Source organism: Candoia aspera, chromosome 7 (genome assembly GCF_035149785.1).
Source record: "Candoia aspera isolate rCanAsp1 chromosome 7, rCanAsp1.hap2, whole genome shotgun sequence".
Lineage (NCBI taxonomy): Eukaryota > Metazoa > Chordata > Lepidosauria > Squamata > Boidae > Candoia > Candoia aspera.
In genome coordinates, this window is record NC_086159.1 from 56193492 (window position 1) to 56206391 (window position 12900).

At 40.0% G+C, this 12900-nt stretch overlaps 1 protein-coding gene across 1 annotated transcript; it reads left to right on the forward strand.

Annotated features, from left to right (window-relative positions):
• The first annotated feature begins 693 nt into the window (after positions 1-693).
• CAV2 (caveolin 2) lies at positions 694-12449 on the forward strand. The gene is made up of 3 exons (XM_063309478.1): positions 694-907; positions 1421-1608; positions 10137-12449. The coding sequence occupies exons 1-3, from the start codon at positions 755-757 to the stop codon at positions 10285-10287; spliced, it is 492 nt and encodes a 163-aa protein (XP_063165548.1). The 5' UTR covers positions 694-754; the 3' UTR covers positions 10288-12449.
• The last annotated feature ends 451 nt before the right edge of the window (positions 12450-12900 follow it).

Genomic DNA, 12900 nt, shown 5'->3' on the forward strand with positions numbered 1-12900 from the left:
ACCCCTACTATCCCGTTACTTGGAGAAGCTAAAATTGAAACTGCGCTTCTACAAGCAAAGGCAGGGCCTTGAGCGATCAGGAGCCACTGTGTCTGGGCTGGACTCTTGCCTTTTGGAGTGCTTGTTTTGTGCTTGTTTTGTTTTTATGCTTTATTTTTAAAAAGGACAGAAATATAAGCAAAATACCAAGATGCATACAGTAATAACAAAACTAAGCTAAACTAAACCATTCATAAAGATAAAAATAATAAAAACCAGGAAAAAAAGTGGAGGGAGGGAGGAGAAAATGGGGGGAAAGGAAAAAACAAGGAAGAAAATTCTACCTTATATACTGTATTAACGTTATAGATAGGACTCCTCGGGTAATGTAAGCCAAGGGGCAGCGGGGACTTGCCCCACGGTTAGGAAAGCTAGCTGTCAAAACTTAGAGGCTGCCTCTCTGAGCATGCGCGGCTGCCACGAGCGTACATCTGCCGCTTTCACCGGGCGCTACAGCTCTCTCCTCACCCCGCCTGAGCCGCACAACCGGTTTGCGGCAGCGGCGCAAGCAGAACTCGCCGCGGGGAGGGCGCGGCTGGTGGGGGGTCCTCCGGGGCGTTGTCCGGGCTCCGCTTCCTCCCCGCAGCTGCACCCTCGCGCGGGAGCCGGGGGCGGAGGAGGGGGGCTCCGAGACGTGGGGGAGGGGACGGAGTCCCCGGCCACATCCCAGGAGGAATCGCTCCGCGCCTGACCCGGGCTGCCCGCGCGAGCCGCCATGGGGCTGGAGAAGGAGAACGCGGACACCAAAATCTTCATGGACGAAGACGGCTTCAACCGCAGCAGCAGCAGCCCCGCGCCGTCGGATACGCAGAAGAATCCGGAAGAGGCGCCCGATCGGGACCCACACGGGCTGAACAGCCACCTGAAGGTGAGGCTGCCCCGATCCCCGCGCAGATGCTGGCGGCCCGCGGCGGACCCCCTTCCTCACCCTTGCCCCGCCCGCAGCTTTGACTGCCGCCGCCGGGCCCCCTTTGAGGGAGGGCAGTGTTTTCCCTTTAGGCCGTTTAAGGCGAATTTAGGGCGTAGGTTTTTCTCCTCCCGATTCCAGCCCGTGAGAATTCCTCTGCTCTGTTCGTGTTGGGTACCTGTTTCCTCGCTCGGTCGCTCGTGTCTGTGTGTGTGTGTGTGTTTTGCACGTGTTTGTGGAAAGGAAAGGAGGGGAAACCAGTTTATTTAGGTTCATAGGGAATTTCTAAGTTCTCGATTGTGCCCGTTTTATGAATTCACGAAACTCTAAATCCGGCTGTCAGAACAGTAACAAAAGCAACAGGTTGTCACTGCTGCCTGGTGCGCTTCCCCGCCCCCCCCTCCTCCCGCCATCCTTTGCATTTCAGAACACAAGCTTATTTGGGTTGCTCCTGCTTGTTTCTCTCCCTTCCAGCTGGGGTTTGAGGATGTGATCGCGGAGCCTGCATCCACTCACTCCTTCGACAAAGTCTGGGTCTGCAGCCATGCTCTCTTTGAGATCAGCAAATATCTGATATATAAGCTCCTGACGCTGGTCCTGGCGGTTCCGTTGGCCCTGGTTGCAGGGATTCTCTTTGCTGTGCTCAGCTGCCTGCACATCTGGTAAGACCTTCTCACTGTGCAAGTAAAGGGAAAAATCTAACCAGGACTTTCTTGTGATCCCAAATGTTTCCCTTGCAAGTAGTAATTTTAGGGTGATTTATTTGGCAGGTAGCAGGCTTGCAGCCAAGTTGATATGCTTAATACAGTGTTTCTCAACTTTGGCAACTTTAAGATGTGTGGACTTCAACTCCCAGAATTCCCCAGCCAGCCATTCTGGGAGTTGAAGTCTGCACATTTTAAAAGTTGCCAAGGTTAAGAAACACTGGCTTAATATGCACAAAGAATACCCACAGGATGGACTTTAGCATCACAGAGTACCAATTTACCCTGTGCCCTGCTGGCTGCAGACTGGAAGGCCAAAAGAGAAAACCTAGAAATGTTTGGGGAGGGGGGCAGGTTGCATCTATTTCCTGGCTGGTTGGTTGGTTGGTTGGTTTCTTTTTTTTTTCTTTCTTTGAAACAAACACAACTTTATCTTCCACTGCTTGCTGGGAGAATATATTTAGACCAGGTCTCGTGCCATTCTCTGCCCCGACACATGGAAGAAAGGCAGGATTGCCTAATCCCAACCATATCCTTGGGGAGGATTTTGTGAGAGCGGGATTTCCCAACCTCAAAACATTAATTAAATCAACAAATAAAAATCTGCAGAGGCCTAAGCACAGGGCAGGATCCCATATTAAATTTTTCTCCACCGAAGAGGTGGGAGCTCTTTTTTTGACCTTGGAGGAGGTACTCAGATCAGTTCTGTAGTATCTTAGATGTTGCTTCAGGACCATAGAACTGCAGCCCTAATATGCAAAAGGCTTTAAAGTTAGTCTTTTTGGCATTATTGTAGTTGTGGTTTTACTTAGGCCAAGTTCATACATGTGTGTGCCTCCTTTGATTTTGCCATATGATGGTTGATGTGCACATGTGCTCTGTTAAGAAGCATTGTATTTGAGATATCATTGAGGGTGGCATTCTTTTTTTTTATAGAACTTTATAAATTTTCAGAATAAAGTTAAAATACAAAAGATAGAATATAGAAAAGATGGAGTAGAGGACTAAAAAAAATACAAAATATAAAAGTGCAAAACAGACAGAAAACAGAAACAGAAAGTGACTTCCGACCTTCTCCAGTACAGATATGAACGCATTTACAAATGTAATCTCTTACCATTAGGGAAACCTTAGTAACATTATTTCTATCAAATCAAAACATTTAATCGTTAAAACCCAAAATCACAACTTCATTTTTTTCTAACACAAGCAAATAGTCTAAAAGTGGTTGCCAAATAGCAACAAATCCAGACACAGTATTTTCTCTTATCAACGCTGTTAACTTTGCCATTTGGGCCAGTTCCATCTATTTAATCGTCCATTCTTCCACTGTAGGAATTTGTGGTTCTTTCCATCTCTGTGCATATAAAAGTCTTGCTGCTATATTGAGGGTGGTATTCTTGATGGCTATTTGCACATACACATTCTTTCAACTAGAGTCTTCAGGTGATGAGCACACATGTGTGGACCAGACCATGTTCTTTTAAACATAATGGTTCCACTATTTCCCAGAAAGCTTACTTAAGCCCTGGGTCACAAACACTTTTTGTTTGTTTGCTTCCTTCCTTAACAATATGTGTAGACCACCCCATCCCCTTAAGGAATGTCACTGTTATTCCCATATTCAGATATGTTTCTGAGGCAAAGAGGTATCTTTCCAGAAGCCATAAGGTAAGTTGATTGTGGCATGAGTTTGTCATCTATGAGCCCCAGACTTCTCAGTGTGTATGTGTGTGAGAGACACAGAAAAAGTGTGTGTGTGTTATTTGTTGCAATATGCATGACAATGACAATACTGTCAAAAGGAATCATTGCAGAGTACTTTTTTAGTGTTTATTGAATCCCTGCATTTTAACAATGACTGTAAATTATCCGATTGAACATGTATCTCCATATAAGGTAGTAATATAGAAAAGTGGTTTTCGGCATTGTGAGCATTTGTGTAAACCCTTCCAAGACTGCATTCAGGATATTAGCTTCTTTCAAAAGTGATGTATTCAGTAAACCAGGAAGTGGAAACATTTTGTAAATGAGGTTTTTATCATTCAGAAAAGACTGTCTCTAGGTCTGTTTCGCGCTTTTTGTGCTACAATTTAGCTATAATCCATTCATAAATTGTAGACTGTCAAGCAAGTTGATCTGCTACGGCTGTTACCTACAAAAATTCTATGATCACTGGAAAAAGGTGATACTTGGCAGCATCCTATGAGTTCTTAGCGGAGCAGTGGCCCATCCCATTGTTACCAAGTTCTTGACTGCTAGTTCTTGGAATTATATTACCTCTCTTTGTTTTATGGAACTAAAACCACATGGAGGTGCCTTATTCTAATCAAAACACTGGTGTAGCCCAGCATTCCTCAACTTGGTTCCAACCTGTTGAACTTCCCTCTCATGCCCTCCAGTCAACATGCTTCAAATTTTCATTGACTAGCAAAAAACCTGCGTGGTACCTTTGAAAGGAAGTAGATGTTTAAAGAAGGCTTTCAGAAGCAGTTGTTCAGAGAGTGTAAGAAAGGAAAATACCCAGCGTTACCTCTTCCCCAAAACTGACATGCATTGCTGCAAACTCCACATGGGCAGCCTCAAAGATTTGGTCAAAGTGATGAAAAGACAGCAATATTCAGGGATCCATCATTTGTGGTTATGCAAGAGCAACAGGATGTCTGCCCATGTGTAGTGATTGCTAGTAGGAAAAGATAAGTCAGTACTCATTCTACAGGACTCTGCCAGTAGCATTATAAAATATAGGGATAATGCACAACCACCAGCATCTCTATCTCTCACATACACAGAGACAGACAAAATATGGTATGGACAGATATACTGACAAATCTCAAAAGTGTTGCTGGAACTATGGAGGTCACTCTGGAGAGGAAAATTCACAAGTGGGACACTACCACCTAGAAATGCTTTCTCTCTCTTCAGTCATTGTGGATTGTGGGTGCCAAAAAGGTATCATGTAATGAAAATCTCAGTGTCTTCCTTGACTTAATGTTGAAAATACTAACAAAAACTAAAATCAGTCTAAAATCTCCCGTCTTGAAACATGAGTTGACTCATGGTGTTGTCATGAATATGTCAGTGTTGTTTTCTTGGCAACCAGGATGAAGGTTTTTCCACTGCCTTCCTCTGGAATGGGATATTTTTTCAACTTCTCAGTCTAGCCTACTGTTAGGATGTTTCTAGTGGTCTCCCCTTCAAGTACTAACTGGTCTGACCCTGCTTAGCTTTTTCAAGATCAGATAGGTGCTACAGCCTGTCTTACATTGATGATATAATGCGCTATGATCCTCTTAGTTTTGTTTTTATCTAATTCTGAAATAAGCATGTGGATTCCCACTCTAGAACTGCTTCATTTTTGAACCTGTCCTCTCCCCATCCCCAAATTTTAAATTCCCTTGCAGGAGAGAGAAATTTGAAAATGAAGCAGCAAGATCCTCTCTCTTCATATTGGTGGTCCCAATCTACATCCTATTTATTTAGTATAAAAAATAAGAGAATCCACTGCACTGAATTCCCTTGGGAAGGTGAAAAGGCTGCATCAATTAAGTCTGCCATCACAACCCCTGCCCATAGAAGTAGAGCATTTAAGGTCATTTCACTGTTTTACTCTCCTGATTTTCACTTTAGGGCTCCCCTGGAGGGTGATTTCCCATTCCAGCAATGCTTGCTCAAAAATCTGAAGGTGAAGTCAGGTGAATGGACACGTGGGACCATTGTTCTGTCTTCCTGTGGAATCCCTTTGATTAAGGAGTGTGCAACTGTTGCTTGTTTTGAGGGCAGGGTAGTGAATTCCTCTCAAACACTCCCAGTGTCCTTTGGGGAAAAGCCAAAGCAACTCTAGTTTGTGGATAGTTTGATTACACTCACGGACATACACTCACACCCATGCTTACACCTTGCCTCATGCAGTTTCATAAGCAAGTGCAGTTCTAGTGCCATGTTTTGTTTCTTCACCTTCAAAACAGGGACTTTACAGTATTATTAACCTGCTCCAAGACAATATGTGCTGGAAAGTAGAATTCCACCCTGTGTTGGGAAGCCTTTCTGAAACCACCATTCAGGAAGCATTGCTGAAGTGCCAACAGAGAGGAGTTGTTATACTGTTAGCCTGCCAAAAATTCACAGAAGAACTTGACCTGACATTCCTTCTGCACCCAGAACACTCTGGAGAAGAGAAACAGTTGCATACACACGTTGGAGGGCAGAGTGCTTCATCTCACTATGGACTGAATTAAGAGCCTGCACAAAAATAATTTCATCAGGGTTGGAGGGGAATTGAAGAATTTTTTAAGAAACCACAATAATGGGAATACAGTATTTTTTTTTGGCTCCTCCCCCCCCACAGTAATTTGTTTTTTAAAAGCTATGGTTTCTATTTCAGTTTAACTTGGACCTTTAACATATCTTACCCTTTTGCAGGTTTTGTTATACTGGTGGCTGTAGTTACATTACCTGTTCGGCATAAAAGAACAGTCTGAACCCGTGCCAGTACCAACCACCCTTTGAATGAGCCGTTTGCAGGCACAATCTAGAAAAGTTGCCGTTCTGCATTCTTTTGTTGCCTGAATGGATCTTTCTCCTTTTCTTTGGCTGCAGACTTAAATTTAGGAAAAAATGTCAAGACGTACATTACATGTCCTGTATGAATATTTACATACCCTTTAAAATAGATCCTTGTGGTATATGCTTGGCTGTAATGATGTGATCTATTGATTCATTATCAATGTCTCCAGTAACAGATGCCAAATTCTCCCTGTAATTATAGGGATAAGATGGAGACCTTGAACTACTAAAATGTAAACAAGAATTTTACTGCATGCAATTCACTGCAGACTTATTTTATTCTTGTTTCTTGTGAGGATTGAAAAAAATGTCCTAGATCTTCATCACTTGTATGGATTGCCAGTGTAGCCATGCAGAAGGTAACACAAGTTTATGATCAGTCACTTTGCTGGTCAGATTCAAAAATCCATCAAAGAAGCTCGGCAGAAATTGGGATATTGTTTTTAAATGGAAGGCCACAAATAACTAACGTTAATATGTACTGTAAATGAAAATAGGGCACTAAAACTACTCCAAGAGGCTCAGGATTATCTATGGAAGACTCCAGTATTAGCAAACTTTATGTTTCTTTACTCATAGATATGGCTTAGGACAAGCATGGGCAGGCCCATGCAAGCCCCGGGCCCCAATTGTGGGGGCAAACTATAGAGAGCTAAAGTTTTGGGCTTTTTTTTTGCATGCCAGGAATTAAAAGAGGAAAATGGGAATCTTAAGACTTGTACCCATTGCACCCCTTGAAAAAATACCCACCTTCAAAACTCAGACTGAATTTTCCCATTTGTTTTCTGAAAAGGATGAAGAAATCGTGCTATCGTTCCAGCTTGCCACATTGCGATGCCTGCAGTAGTCATACTGCCTGCAGAGTTACAGGCATTAGTCCAACACAATTGGAAAGCACTGGATGCAAAGTATCTTCCCCAGTCAATCATTATCAATAATTTAGAATGTTGCTCATGGAATCAACATGTATGAAAGAAGCATCCATTTTCTTTTTTTTAATAGTAATTTTATTAAAAGTTACAATTAAAAAGATAAAAACTAATACAAACTAAAAAAGAAAAAGAAAAGAATATAAAGGAAAAATAGAAAGTTCAGGAAAGAAAAATAGAAAATAAAAAAAGTAAGAATATAGTAAAGAAAAAGAAAAGAAACATATAAAGAAGTGACTTCCCCCTTCATCACAACAAGTATAACCAATTTTAGTAACTTATCACCTTCTCTTAAAATACAACAAATGATCTCTTCTTCCCATATCCCATCTCTCTTCTATAAACAAATCCTTAAAGCCTCATTGTTCAGACCTATCAGCAAAAGTCCATTAAAGATTACCAGAGATAACAACATATCTACAGTATTTTAGCCTTGATCAAATAAATCAATTTTATATTCCTTTTATTTTTAATGTTCCTTAGTCCCTTCAAATAATGTCCCAGAACGCTTTCTTTTTCATTTTTCCTTTGTCCCTTCTCACAGAATTCTTCAAAGCTTTAACAAGTCTCTTGTAAATCCAATATAGGAAAATTATCCAGGTCACTGTCTTGGTTTGTTATTTGTATATCCCTTTTAATTATTATGACATCAGTTGATTTCTTTTGTATGTCCAGTGTACCATCTTCTTCCATATCATTCTTGTAGCCTCTCACTTTTAAATCCACTTTCAGATCAGTCTCAATCATGTCAGTCTATCTATAGAAGCAAACACCCTTAAAATTAATTTCTGGGTCCATTGTTCAAAAATATCCTTCAGTATGTTCAATGTTAAATATTTTGCTTCTTTCTGTATTAGTAAGTCAAATTTAGGTGTTCTTTTCCTTTAACCATAATCTTTAGTTCCTTCTGGTTCCCTGTGGTGTGTATAACCTTCAAAGTCTCCTATCATTTTTTTTAAAGAGAATTCAAAACAAAAGCATTTTCCCATGGGAAGGATTCTTATAATTAATTCCAAAATCTTATTTCAAATCCATCTGGACCCTTAGGTCCATCTGTAAGTTTCCAAAATCAAAGTTCTAATCACCTTTTTGCTGTTCATTCCAAAAGAAAAATTTGGGGGAAGAAATGGTGAAGACAGACCCACTAAAAGTGGAGCCGATGACCATTGTGGAATAAAGAGCCGGAGAGTAGACCAGCTCTTTGTAATTCCTCTCCAGACAAGGAGAGGACTTGAGATTGCCCATAAATGCGCAAGACAGCAGTCTCCAGTGGGTTTAAAGCTCTGGGAGACAAGGGAATAGCCATCTTTTTGCTCAAACCATGGTTACTGCCTTCAAAAGGACACTGGGTTCACATACTTCCTTTTCTAATCACTTTTGGAAATTGCTTGTTAACTGCTTTTCAGCTATTAGGAACCTTTGGATAGACAAGTTTTATAGCACTGGGTGAGTTTCCTTCAATCCTTAGCTAAAGAAGTTTTAAATACAAGTTTAAGGCTTAAGTTTTCCAGGTATATAGCATGTACCAAACTGCAATGCAGTGATATTTATTCTCTAGTAAGGATCTACATTCTTTGCTGTTTCAGCAAGCAAATGAAAGGAGGACAGTGTCAGACCCTGATAGTGTCAATGCTGTTTCTGTTAAGCATAATTAGGCTTGCATTTGAGTCCAGTCAAGTTTCAACAACAACAAAAGTTTTTAGTAGTCAGTTTTTTTGAAATACTGTATATATTTTGTGCTACCATACAGTTGAAACAATCCCTATGTTTTTTATATATTTTCTAATATGCTGTAGCTTTGTTTTTAGATTTGAGCAAGAAAGTTGTGTGAATATATGGATCATAGCAAGACGATAGCTAGCGTTTGCTATGATGTGAGAATAACTCTGGCTGGCAAACTGGGAGCAGTAAAAATTTTCTCTTGGACATTTGGCATACGCTCTTTAGGTAGAAAAAAAAAGGGGGGGTGATTTCTTTATTAGATGTAGTTCTACAAATATCTAAAATTGTAATCCTGTTAATTGAGACCTAACTGGAATTGGGAATAAATATAGACCTACCAGATCAGGGCTGCAAATATCTAGACAACCATGAGCTGGGAGGAAAGAAATACAGAAAACTCCCTTTTTTTCTAGTGATCATCAGAATTTTGTGGCCAATCTGGTAGCCCAAGTAAACATCACTGAACCCAGGGGAGCCTTTTTTTTCCTTTCTAACATGATTAGAAAGCATTGTTTCATTGTCATACAACCAAAGTACAAATGACAAAATAATAAAGAGCACTCAAAAGCAAAACAAGTTACACAATCCTTCATATATTTACTAAAAATGAGACCCAAAATGTTCTATGGTGTTCATTCAAATTACGTGTCAGTATGATGGCGGACTAAATCCAAACAATATCTGGGTTTATCCATCATACAGTTGTGATTTTAAGCCATGGCTTATTGAATAAACTACAGTACAGTTACTGGATTTCCATATCATACTATGTGGTAAACCATGTTTTACAGTTATGGTACCTAGGTTTACATAACACATAAAGCTAAAAATGAAATGTACTATATGATAGCTGAGCATAAGGAATGAATCTGGCCAATGCATCTTAACTGTCCTATCTATAACTTCTCATGCTTGTAAAAATATGTTAATTTTTATTACACCAAGGCAGTGTATGTGAATAGGATTTGTTTTGATTATGAACATCAGGGAGACAGTTGTCAGTATCTTACTGTATAATCAGATCCCCCTTAATGTGATTGAAATATGATAATGTTTGAGTAAATATGCATTGCATAAAAATTGCAACACAGGTGCTTCTAAGCTAATCAGAAGATTTGGTGGGCATTTGTACATCTACAGTAAGGCCAATTCCATCTTGCTGCTGATATACTGAAATAGTGTCTTATTCAGGATGTGTCAAACCTAGTCCCTCAAAAAGATGATGAAGTTTAAGAAATGATTGCTAACCTGTCTCATTTTCCTGTCTAGGGTTGTGGTGCCATTCATAAGGTCTTGCCTTTTGATCTTGCCATCTGTGCAAGCTGTCTGGAAGAGTATGACAGAGGTTTTCATTGCACCAGTCTGTCGCAGCATGGGACGGTGCTTTTCGGGAATCAACATACATCTTGACCAAGAGTGAAGTCTTTGGAACCAATGATATTTTAGTCTTAAATGCTATTAAATTCTCCTTATTAGTATAATACAGAGACACTTAAACATTCATTCCAAAGCTACTGCTGTTTAAATGGCTGACTTTCCCCCCCTTCAGCTGGGTTGCACTTTATATGGGGAAAAAAAGCTCACTTTGGGGACAGGGAAGATACTAGCCTATATTGTAACTAAGAAATAACAAGTGATATTTAGCAACACCTTAAGGTAATGGTACTTTCATTGTTTGGTTTCCACAAATGTGTTATGGATAACTAAGGGAGGTCATCATGCAGTGTATCAATCAAATGTTCATTTATTGTATTGCTCAAATTTCCTGGAAGTCATACTACCAATAGATGTGGCCTATTTATTGACATTGAATGCCTCCAGAATGCAAATGATTACTTCTGAAGATGTTCCTCATCTGGTCAGCATTTCCAGCCACGCAACAGCTAACTCTCTGTAGAATCTATCGGCTTTTTGTATTGTATAACCCCTTAGTACAGTGCTTCCCAAACTTTTTCCTTCATTACCCCAAACCACTTACCAGAAAGTCCTTTTTACCCGATGGAGGTAAAACACTTTAAGTCAATTTAAATGTCCCTGTTGTGATTGAGTAATGGGTTCGTGTGTCATTACCCCCCCCACAAAAAAAACCACTTTTACCTAATTTTGGGTAAGATACCCAGATTTGGGAACCAATGTCTTAGTAAAATTCTTATTCCAAGTACTGACAGTTTCCGAAATCCATGGATTTCCAACATAATATGATCTTAAAACCTGGTAGAATCTATGGGCACATGTTTTTGATATTTGATCTTCTCAGTGAGTACTGAAGGGTGAGCTTTGGATGATTGCTTAGAGAGCAGCAGGTCAGAAATGTCTGTACCATGAAACAAGCAAAAACATGTGGGCATAGCCATTTGAGAAGTTTAGTATTGCTGCAAGCCACAGGGACCTTTTTTGGGGGGGACCTTTTTATGCTTGAAAGCATTTTAGAACGTATATACACATATCCTTGAGTCACTAATTATAAGTTCCAGCCCCAGATCATGAAAATTCCAGTTCCGATGCTGGCAGTACTCAGCATCAGCCATACAAATGAGCTCCAAGTGAGATTCCCTAATAGAGGGACCCATGCAACCATTTTTTGTCATTCACATGAATCTCAATGGAAAAGCTTGCAGGATTTATATGAATTAGAGTAGCATGTAGGGCTCTGGGTTGAGTAACCAAGTATTTTGCCTCATGAGGCAGGGAGGGTGTAGGGGTGCATTTTTACAGGCCTTGAGGGTTTCTAAAGTTCTGTAAAAGTTGTGGATCCAAAGAGCTGTATAGCAAGTTGACACAAAGCTGAACAGATAAAGGATACTGGCTGAGTATTTTCTGTATTGCCCACTGCAGTGCATATTCCTAAGTATCAGAAGAACTAAAAAAAAGCTTCCAAAATTCACTCTTTAAATGAGATGTTGATTGGGGAGGGAATCTTTATGCTATATTTAATGAAACTTTTGACTTTTTGTATATATTGTGTTTGTATGTAAATGATAAAGTAAGGGGTTACCTTGGAGCATTATTCTTACGATCTTGCCAAACGGTTATTCGAAAAACATGGGCTGCTTCAGCCAGTTGTCTGTTCCAGCGATCTGCCTTGCATGGAAAGACAATTTCATGTGCATGAGATAGAAAGAGAAGGAAATCCACTGAAATTGTCTTCTACACCAACAGCACTTCCTGTTCCTGGGGAACCAAGCATCCCATATAGAGGTGGGTGCTACCTACCTCAGAGCTCGGAAATGTGTGAATGCTCCTTTCTACCCTAGGATGTGAGGATTCTCAATCTACAATCTACGCTCCTGCTTTGTGCAATATTCATGTGCACAAACAACAGCAGCACTTCTGAGTGCATGACTATATCTGGAGTAGAGGCAATGAAATTTTAAATCCAAATGTATTCAATTATATGCGTTAATCAATGGGCCTTTGATTTGGTTATATAAAACATTAATTGAAATGCACAGGTACAATTCAAAACATACCAAAGACCTCCTGTAATTTCACTTTAATGCTTCAAACAACCTATGCAAAAGGTTCTATAGTGTGCATTTTAAAGATTATTTTTTATTAAAGTGGTTAATATAACATTCAAAATTTTCTGTTTTTATGGTTGGATATTAATACTGCACTTCTCACAATAAATACTTCACTGACAGAAGGATGTTCTCTTGCAAAGAAGAAATAGACATGTATTTAGTTAAAGTTTATTATAGTTGTAGACCAACATTGAATAATAGGCATGTCAATTCAATTCCCAAGTGGACTGACTTTTAACAAAGTTACATTAAACCATGGATAAACAATCTAATGCCCATGGCCACCCATGCCAAAATGTCTATGGAAATCTGGGCACCTGTCAGGTACCCTTTTACACCTCACTTAAAAAAAAAACAGCAAATTAAATGGAAAGTTGGCAGTGCTTCAAAGCACCCACCTCTACCTTTATTTACAAGAATATAAGGTAAATACTTATAAATGTAAATTTCTCTGCCTGAAGACTGAAATTGCATCTTCTGTTGTATCACACCAAGGCTTATTCCCCTGC

What these genes read in the sequence shown, in the direction of transcription:
- CAV2 (XM_063309478.1), top strand. Translation starts at nt 755, where the DNA reads ATGGGGCTGGAGAAGGAGAACGCGGACACCAAAATCTTCATGGACGAA. An exon ending in GGCTGAACAGCCACCTGAAG is followed by an intron (nt 908 to 1,420) that starts GTGAGGCTGCCC and finishes TCTCCCTTCCAG; the next exon opens with CTGGGGTTTGAGGATGTGAT. An exon ending in CTCAGCTGCCTGCACATCTG is followed by an intron (nt 1,609 to 10,136) that starts GTAAGACCTTCT and finishes TTTCCTGTCTAG; the next exon opens with GGTTGTGGTGCCATTCATAA.